Consider the following 10,359-nt stretch of genomic DNA (forward strand, 5'->3'; position numbering starts at 1 on the left):
TAGAAAGGAGTAGAATCTGACATATTTATTTAAAAAAACCTGCAGTGAAGGTTAAGAAAATGTGGAACATTTTTCTACTACTGATGTTTTCTAGTCATTTTAATAAATAAATGAACAGGAGTGTCACTATTTGGGAGTGTTGTGAATTCTGAATAAATATATTTTACTTATATAATAAGTGACAGTGTATGTAATTCCTGCAAGTATCATAACCTTTCATATAAAACTCACTACTTTTCTTGTCAAAGTGCCTTGGCCTTTAAGTCGTTTGTTGATGATAATTACTTGCAGGTAACACTGGCAACCAATGGCAAATCTGCAGACTTCAATGTTGTTGAAGAAGAGCCTTGGAAACGTGAAAAATAAGTGAAGAGATTCCTAGCTGCATCCTTAATAAGTCCTGAAGCTATCTTCTGGCAGAAGATACCATGATTAAAGAAGATTTCTCCTTTTTTTTTTTTCTATTTAACATCTACCATTTCTGCTTAATTTTGTAACTGAAACTTAGCAAAGATCTCATCAAGTCATTGTAGTGTCTTTGCCAAGCAATGATCCACAGCCATCTGTCTCCCCTGTGTTACAGTTTGGATGATGCACCTGGAGAATCCTCCATGCAGTGCAATGTGCTCTCACCCACTTCCCCTTTCATTCAAGACACAGAGAATGTAAATGCTGCAAAATGGGAAGATCAAAGTGCCAGTACAGTTCACTACAGGGACTCAGGGTCACAGATACAAGAGAACATAACACCACGTAAGCCTTCAAGTGTTTTGGTGACTCTTGTGGCATACCCGATCTGTTTATCACTGTATGGCTAAAATACCTTTTGAAAACATCCATAAAGATTTCTATTTGTTTTGATAATAGCAAGCACTGTACTTTTGTGCCTAGTTGTACTTTAAACTGACCTTAGATCCAGGGGCAAGATTAATGCATAGAAGTCAATAAATTATCCCAGACATTTTGTTAGATCAGTACAACTAATGCTTAGCATCAAGAGAAGACCTTAGATTTGTATGTGCATGGGGTGTGTTTTTATCAGATGTCCCAGGGCAGGTGCAGCCTTTGTTTTATGCTGGGGCTGTGCTGCTTCGTGACCACAATGCACCATACAATGCAAGGCAGTATAACTACAGAGGTGGTAGTTCCTTCACTAAATCTATGTCTGATGCGCAAAATACAGAAAACCATGGACTCAGTTGTGCCGTTTTTAATCAAAGTAGGTAGTACCTTACTTTTTACCCTTCTCCACTGATGTCAGAGGGATTTCTCACGTGGATGGGATACTCAAGTAAGGTACTACTGAGATTGATTATGGATGTCCTGATTGGGTATTTGATAATGAACTGCAAACAAATTCTGAATCTATTACTCTTACAGAATTTTTGAATGTGATCATCAGTAGCATTTGCTATGAAGTGAAAGCCATCTTTCAAGTATGTCATGTTTCAGAGAGTGGCTAAATCCTGAATTCATTGCTAAACCAAATTCCATATAAGGTTAAGAGAATTTGTCCAGGGTTAGGACTGAATGAAAATGAAACCAGAATTTCAGGATTTAGGCCAGTACGTTGAATTTACATCTCTCTCTCTCTTTTGCAGAGTAATAAGTATATAACTCCCTAATGTCAAAGAAATGTTTCTTTGAGCACATGGCATCTGAATTAATGAGATGGTGTTTTGTCAACATGCTATATCTGACTAAACCTGTCGGAAGAAATTGCAGTGAGAATAATCACCTTGTGAAATTTTTTAAAGGTTCTTGTTAATACTTAGCAATTTTAAGATACTGGTGAATACCATTATACCGTTACCACGTTCCATAGCAAAGCTGAGCCACATGGCCTTGGAAGGTTCTACTCACAGAACAAGCTTTGTGCAATTTTGAGGGGAATTCTCAGAAGTTTTCAGAATGAATCAGAATATGAGCATATGTTGAAGTTAAAAATGGCAAGAAACAGAGTTCAAACATTTATGGAAATAGGCCATTCAGTGTCTGTGCTCAGACCTGTCATGGGTTTAAACAGGAACAATGTGTTTAACTGTAGAGTGTTATTTGGCTCTGTAGAAGCTGTTAAAGTAAAAATATAATCTGCTTTTGTTCATCTGCATTCATATAAATATCTCTGAAACTGCACACGGACCTGAGCCAGCCAAGGCTACTTGCATGATCAATGATGTGCAAGATCAAGTCCATTGTCAGAGTATCCCTCATTTAAGCATTTATTATGGAATATTTTTCTTACCACTGTATTTTTGTCATCACTTGAATGCTATGGCCAAGCAAACCCTAAGCAAAATGGCCTATATAATTTAACAAATATTGAACCACTGTGAATTCTGTAGGCCTGTAACATTAGAGGGGGAGGCCTCTTCCAAAGGCCTCCTGAAGTATCTTCAGGATTTTATTTTACTTTTTTTGTGAAGGATGGAATTGTAGGTTATTCAGAGAAGTGGCAGACAGGTTGTATTCTCTTTTCTTCAGTCATTGCTATTAGCATATCCAGAGTTAACCTCTATCTAGCTATTGCTTCCCAAGTAGCATTCACTGGGTTATGTGCCAGAAATGTGCCTGGGATGGTGTGTAGGTACTGTAAAATGTTCCTTACTCTGAGGGTGCTGGCTCTCATCAAGTGAAATTCACTCTCACTCAAGTGGTAGTTATATCCAAGAATAATACACAGCATTTACCCCAATTTATATCCAGCGTTCTTGAGCTGTTTCGTGGCACAACTCATCCAATAATAGATGATTTTTCATCCTCTTCACCATAGCAGTTTCTTGGGAGCAGGCACACTGATTGCTTGTGTTGAAAGTAGCTTTAGAAAACTGGTCCATATACTCTTAACTGTCATTTGAAACTGTTTAGCAGTTGGAAACAAACAGGAATGTCAGCAACATGTGACTAGGCAGCTCCACAAAATTACATATTGAGAAATACTTAGAATATGCTTACAGTTATCCACTTGGGATGTAATGTCCTTTGAAGAGTGCTTCTTTGGATGGAGACTAGGGAAGGAAGGAATGCAGTGCTAGAGAAACCCCACCCACATATGGGAGAATAAATTTGGATCTTTTGATAGGATTAGAATAGCAGACTGTGATTTTAAAGTGGTAATTCTGTAGATACAGTAACTCAGGGATTTTTCAAAATATAATTATGATGGTATTTCTCTATTTAAATGTGGATGTGGGAGAAGGAGAAATGTTGGGTTTCATGTATTCCTCTGCTTGTAGCCTGACTGAATATTTAATATAGTGTTACTCCAGAGCAGCACTGTATTAAATCATCAAAAAGCTTTCCATTTCTGTGGGAAAATATAACTCACTCTTGGCTTTCATTTCTCTATTTGCTCATTCCACATGAGGCCGTGTTGCTACTTAACTAAATAAACAGAAAATAACCGAGGGACCATCCACTTCAGCTAAGCCAAGGTTCACGTTTCAGCAGGCAGTTCTGGTTACTGGCCAGCCTCCTTTTACTTTCACTAGGAGTGTCAATGCATTAATATGCATCTGGCAAATTTTTTGTATCTGCTCGAAGTGCTGGGGTGGTAAAGTTAAAGGAATAGCTCAGTGAAAAGTCATTTGGTTTCTGTGTAGTCCATACTGTCATTGTTTTCTGCATCATCTCATTTACTGCTCTGTCAGTTCCCCCAACCTTTGTGCAACTGTGATACCCTTTGGCCTTTGGGTTGCTGGCAGCACACTGGCACATGGAGAAGTCTAGACCAGGCAAAGACTCAGTTCATTGCATACTAAATGACACACATGCTTACGCATTTGCTTTATGCATTTGCTGCTGAAGCTGGGTCAGCATTCTCGTAGTATCTGTTCACTGAAAGTAAAGGACACTCTATGATAGAACTGCAGGAGAGATGGAGGACTTTGCCACTTAAATTGTTTCTCCCTTGCTTCTCTTGGAAGACAATGGCTGCACCAGCCTTTTAAGAAATGTGTGTGGGTCTTACACACAAAGATTCTTCAAATAGGTAGGGCAGAAGCCACTTGGTCACTATTACAAGATGTGCTCTTTCCATTTGAATTGATGAGAAACTCAGCATGTCTTTGAAAAACTGTTTGCAATAGTAAAAACTGTGCCTGCAATGCTTTGATGACATGAAAGTCCCACTGGAATCTGTGAGAGTCACAATCTTCCAGGAAAAGTCAAGTCCCTTCCTGTCTCTGTTAAGTTATAAGACATTTCACAATCTCATCCTAGGCAATAGTCTTTGCTATTTATAATGAAGTTGATTCTCACATCCAAAAGATTTCTGCCAAGATACTTCTCTTACACCTAATTGTTTCAGTGCTGCAAGTCCAGCACTGAATTTAAAACTCAGCACAAAAATAAGGATCGCTCTCATTACAGATTTTTCTCACGTTTTCTGAGATACAGCTGAGCTCCATATCCTTCTCAAAGCACATGGAATTCCAGACCTTATGCCACTTTTAAAAGTAGGAGTAATATAGATTTCTAATCTGTTTTCCATCACTCCTAGGGTAATTAGTTTTTCAGTGGTAGACACACAGACGAGTAGACTGTTAATCTGAGAAACTGAAGCATCAGCATGTGAACAAATTTTCTCTGGTGACTGCCTGGATTTCCTTTGCTTCCTTGCCTTCACTTGTGTTATTTCAGCCTTGTTGTAGCAACACAGCAGCAGTCGCACAAATCCCCGTAACTATAGGTAATGTTAAACCTCCCCTCTAACATTCACTTCTCTTTTTATCTTTAAAAAGACTCTGAGCTTTAGCACCGGGCTCAGAAGAATCTTTTTGTGGAGATGTACAGGAATAACTGTTTCTCATCTCTTTAATTTCCATTCAGCTCTTTTTATTGCTGCATTTGAATTAATTTACAGAAGGATAAATAAGGGCACTTTATAAAAATGTACTGTAATATTACTCTGTTATGAGCCTGAAGACTATTATGATTTTATTACTCTGACTTTTAAGGCCACAATGAAGATATTTTTCATATTAGCCATTATGATAGGTGTATAGTCCATTGGGACAGCACCTCAGCTATAATTCACCATATAACACTATGTAGAAGCTCCTGTTCCCAGCAGAAAGCATTCTTGGAAAGATTAGTTATTTTCTTCACTCCAGCAATATTGGTGACTTTGAAGGGAAAATATTTACCCAGTTTCCTTTGTCTAAAGAATGATTCAGAGAGTGTAGTTTCAAGCACTAAAAAGAACAAAGGATTTAAAATAGTGAAGTGTCAAAGAAGGCAGTCAATCTGTTAATGAATTGTTCAGCTTTGCCATGGTGTTTTTGAAAATGTTGTGTTCTTGCTCATGATTTTCCTGAAACAATGTATTTGGTGCATATTCCTTCCAAAGCCATCAATCTTTCTTCCCTCATGGGCACCAAGGCTGTATCTCCCCCCAGACAATGCACAGACTTGAGGCAGGACTCCTGGTAAAGCCCCCAGGAGCAGTGCCTGGGTACAGGCTCTACAATGGGTGCCTCCCTCATTTTTTCTTCCTGGTCATACTTTATGTTCAATGGAAATCTGCTGCTATGAATGAGTCAAACTGCTGCTGATGCCCAGGTGCTGGTAATTCTTTTACTTCTCTTTTGAGTGGCCTCCCTGGCACAAGGCTCCGAGGAACTGTCCCTCACAGGTGCCCACCATCCCAGAGACATCTTCCCCTGTTTAGGGGAAACCCAGTGACTCCCCACTAACGGGTTGATACAAATCTAACAGATAAGGTGGTTGTGCAGTTGCAACAATGAGTCTTATAAAAAAAGCCAGGCTCCAAACATTAGAAAAGCCTACAGCACGTGGCTGAGCCACTGAGTAGCTCTCTACTAGTCCAGGATGGAAATAGCCAACAGGCTAATGCAAGGTTTGGGGAGACAAGAAGACTTGTGAGGTTTCTCACTTCACCCACCCTTTGATCCCCTCTCATTTCTAACTCCATCCTGCTGCAGAGCCAGTGCTGATCAATGCTAGAGCATTCAATCCTTCTGCTATTTTACACAACATTCAGGAGCCCTGCAACTGTTTTTAATGATGCTCTGTGGCACACACCATTGCACGAAGGGAAGCTGTCATAGGCAGCATCACACAATCTGGATTGTCTCGTTCCTGTATATTGCTTTGTACATAAATAGTGTTGTCTGCTGGAATTTTTGTATCATTCTTTTCCATTCTGTTTTCTACAGTTTTTTAAAGACTGTATGCAAAGTGTGCTTGCATATTGATTTTGCAGTCAGTACTGTAGATTATATCATTTCCATTTTGGTGTTTTGTATGGACTTGTGAGTTCTTGTGTACTACAGGTTGTCCTTCCTACTTAAAGACAATTGCATACACTTCCATCCAATATATCCTGCTCCTTTCTTAAATATATCTTATTTCCTATGATCTGGTATGAACTCTTGCTTGTAGAATACATCAGAAAAAGCTGAACATGTATTTATATTGTTAAATATTGTGTGCTCAACACTGATTTAGTTAAGAATAATACAGGTTTTAGGGGTTTGTACTTGTTCTCTGGAAACTACAGTGTAGACTGAATTAAATTACCTAGTATCTGTAATTTACAGACACACAAATATTTTCTTAGAATGTTTTCTATGTGATCATGTAAGGTAGGGAAATAATCCTTTAAAGGTGACCTATACCTTAGAACAAAACCAGTTTTCTTATGACATTTAGGATCAATGAAATATTTTTGTGTTATGTTTGGTAATGAATTATAGACAAAGCACAAAATGCAAGAAGCAAATAGGAATTTCAAGATGTCCTTAAATGCTGCAGTTCATCATGGAACAATAATAATCTGAGCAATCTTCTAGATTGACTGTCTTGGGCAATCGTCCCTCACTTTTATAATTTTTCCTGATGTTACCTTTGCCAAATCCTGCAGTTCTTCCTTAGGACCTGTTAATGTATAATAGACTGGCTCAGAATGCAGTTTACAGAAAACATATCTGGGTAGGCAAAAAACGTGTAGTCAGGTACCCCATCCATCTTGCTACAATACAGTGTGTGTGAGTTCAGCCTGTGGAAAAAGTTCAGGATTTTGCCACCTAATTTTGCCTTCTTGAAAAAGGACCAACAGAACCACCATGGGACCAATGTAATTGGGTAGCATCCATACAAATACCTCCTGTTTTCTTATGTGTTTTAAAGAGAATAACCACTATATTTTTGGACCCAAATGACAGTTACTTCTCATTTTGGTCATCTCTTCCCATTAGGCAAATACCTGTTGGCATTAAGGCCATGGCTATAATAATTTCAGCTTAATTAATAAGGAACTGTTTTTAGAGGAATAAAAGTAAATTAATATAAATATTCATAACAACTATATAACAAACAGAAAAAATCTTCTGTGGCCTACTAGCTCTTTGACTGTAATTCAAAACAAAGAAAACATTGAATAGGAAGGACTCCTGTCCCAGTGTGACTGATACTGGGTATCTCTTCAACTATTCAGAAATCTGTGGGGCCATGTTATTCTGCTGAGGTTTTGGAGCCTAAGTTTCTAGTAGATATATATGTAGGAAGTGTGTTGATATACCCTTGTATTTTAATCTATATTGTATTTTAAATCAGATGTAACAGGTATTAACTTAATAGGAATCACAGGTAGAATAGTGCTGAGTTACTAATAGCTGTAAAACCTTATTGATACCAGTTTTGACATTTTGTTGAAGCATGATGTCCAGTGCCTCTCTGCACTTAGTGTAGATAATGTAGCTATCAACACGTAATTTCAGTGAAATGGTGTATACAGTATGTGTAGCTGTGCTTTAAATTAATTTAATTGGTTTCTGTGTGTTGAGCCATAGTAGAAAATTAGACTGTGTTTTAAAATTTTGTTCTCCTTTCTGGTTTTCATTTGTATCTGGGTTTCTTTCTTTTTGACCGTTCAACTGGTTGGGTTCCACAGCTTACTAACTACTTTATCTGTCTCTTATGGAGTACCCAGTTTTAATAACATTCAGAGTCCTGTATGCAGCCAGCTCATTGTAAATATGTTAATTTTAGTTTTCAACTATCTAACCAGTATGTTGTGTGTTAGAAGCTGCATGTGTGTAGTTCCCTGGCAGTGAGTGAAAGTGATCCCAGCATAGATTTGCTGCCTGGTGAGTACACTTGTTATGACATAAAGAATTAATGTTCACCTGGAGTGATAAGTTTCTGTTTTATTTTCTTCTTGTTTGCTTGAAATGTTTGGACTCTTTATCACCAGAAGCTTAGTAATTCACGGTTTAAATTGGCACAATGAACGAGGGGAAATCCATCTACATGCATTCCTGTTGGATGCCCTGGCTGCTCTTGGCTCTGTGCATCATTCAGCCCTTAGTCACATGCCACTGTATCACAGGATCCCTCTGAGTCACTTCCAGTTACTCCTTGACCACAGATGCCAGGAAAGCAGTGCAGTCCCGTGGCTGTGACTGGGCAAGCCTGCAGGCAGCAAGGGGCTGCCAGATCTCTCCAGAGTGCCTGAGAAGTCCGAGTAGGAACCTCTGCTTCATCCCCTTAGCAGGAACAGTCTCGGAGAAAGATGGGCAAAGGGGCAGTGTTTCTTTCATTGTTAAAAAGGGATACGATCATTTATTGGAAAAGAAATGCCAAGCAAGGCTTTTAAAGCTACTGTGGTTGCTGTACAGGCCTGTTACTTAAAAAAGTATGTCTGAGCATGAAAAACACATATGAACTACATAGTCAGTGGCAAAAATCTTCTGAAATCAGAGCTACAGTTCAGATCTGTGAGAAAGTAAAACCTTGCAGCAAGAGGAAGCTGACTCATTCCTAGATACTCTGGACCTGGATCTTATAAATATAATCATCTCCTCTAGGCAGAAAGAAATAAAAATCAGGCCCCAATGCACAGAAACTATCTGGCTTGATGAGTCCCATTATGATGCTTCAGGATGAATTGCACACTGGAGTACTGTGTGCTGCCTGCTCATCATCCCTTGCCCCTTCTTTAAGGTGACCAGGCATGAGCTGAATGGTTTGCGATGTTCTGTTGTAAAAAGGATAAAAAGGAAGAGGGATAAGGTTGGTCTTCACACTCAGAAAGTTCTGCAGATTTTGAAATGACATACTGTACAGTATCTATAGCACAGTTTGTTTAGAAATTAATAAATGCAGATGATAAAATTTCTCCCAACTCTGGGCTCTGTTCTTGTATATTGTAGTTGGAATGCCTTGTAGACTGATTCTATTTTTGTAGTTCAGATCCTTCCTCTTTACAAGGGTTGTTAGTCATTTGCTTTTAATGCTTTCTTACAGAGTGAACTGATTTCTCTAATGTATAAAACAAACTAGACATTCTTTCTATGCTGGAAATAGTCATGAATATAATATTTCACTAAGTGTTGTACCTCTTATGTACATATCATCAATAAATGTTGATTCATAATTTTCATGGCTTACATCTCTGGGTTTTAATTTCAGCCTGGGCTCAATATGGGAATGCTTTGTGTAGGAGTTTAGATAAAGCAGTCTGATGTGAGAGGCTGCCTGTTCTGAAAACTACATGCAGGGTGGAAGATGGACCTGACTTTGCCAAAGAGTCAGAAATCTCACCCCTCACTTTATCCTCCAAATATTCCAGGATGCCGGCTGCAAATGAGCTCATTTCCCACAAAGGCCAGGATTCACTAACTCCAGTTCTTGGCAATGAAGCCTAGAGAAGTGAAAAGAGATGTTAGAAGAGTAGGAGGATACAGATCAATGGTTGCAGTTGCTTTAGAAACCTACTTCCCTCCCCTGGCTGCTAAAAAATAAATCTTTTATTCATAGCCTTTCTAAAAAAAATAATAAACAAAGCCTGTAGCAGAACTTCTGGAGTTCTTTGTAAAGAAATAAACAGTATTTAACACATAAATTAAGAGATCTCATGGAGTGAACTATGGCCCAGGGGAGTGGCAGCTGCCAAGTATGGAGAGAAAGCTCCAACGTTTCTGCATGCTCGGAATAGCAGGCGCTACGGAAATAGCAGAGCTACCGGTGTGTGATAAAGGCACAACCGAAACCGCGGCTGTAAGGACTCACAGTGTGCACAACCCTGGCCTTATTTCTTCTTAATCATCCACTTGATAGATTTCCACAGAAATCCAGGCATGGCAGGAAGTGGCTTTGGCAGTGCCTCAGCTGGCAGTCTGCCCTCTGAGTCAGTAACGAACTAAGTCCTGATGTGGTGCTAGGAGGATCTTTGGGCAAAAAGTAAATGTGAGGCCTCAGCTATCTGCTGCCATTTTGATACCAGGGCAAAAATGTCCTAATCTGGTCTCATCAACAAGTGTCATTAATAAATGCATTCTGCTAATTGTAAAATTCCTGGCTGGGGTTTGTCCAGGATGCCTGTCACTCACATAC

The 10,359-nt window shown here is 39.0% G+C and overlaps 1 protein-coding gene across 2 annotated transcripts in view; it reads left to right on the forward strand.

Annotated features, from left to right (window-relative positions):
- Nucleotides 1–9,406, forward strand: part of SLC1A2 (solute carrier family 1 member 2) — an 89,938-nt gene extending 80,532 nt beyond the window's left edge. Inside the window, exon 12 of one of the 2 annotated variants that reach the window (XM_048308025.1) lies at nt 292–356. Coding sequence is in view for 1 of the 2 variants with exons in the window: in XM_048308024.1 (XP_048163981.1) it covers nt 292–366 (75 nt within the window). In the remaining variant the exon portion in view is untranslated. Of the gene's footprint in view, nt 1–291 lie in introns of both variants that reach the window. The other variant, XM_048308024.1, reaches the window with a different exon arrangement.
- The last annotated feature ends 953 nt before the right edge of the window (nt 9,407–10,359 follow it).

This window comes from Corvus hawaiiensis, chromosome 6, assembly GCF_020740725.1.
Source record: "Corvus hawaiiensis isolate bCorHaw1 chromosome 6, bCorHaw1.pri.cur, whole genome shotgun sequence".
Taxonomy (NCBI): Eukaryota; Metazoa; Chordata; class Aves; order Passeriformes; family Corvidae; genus Corvus; species Corvus hawaiiensis.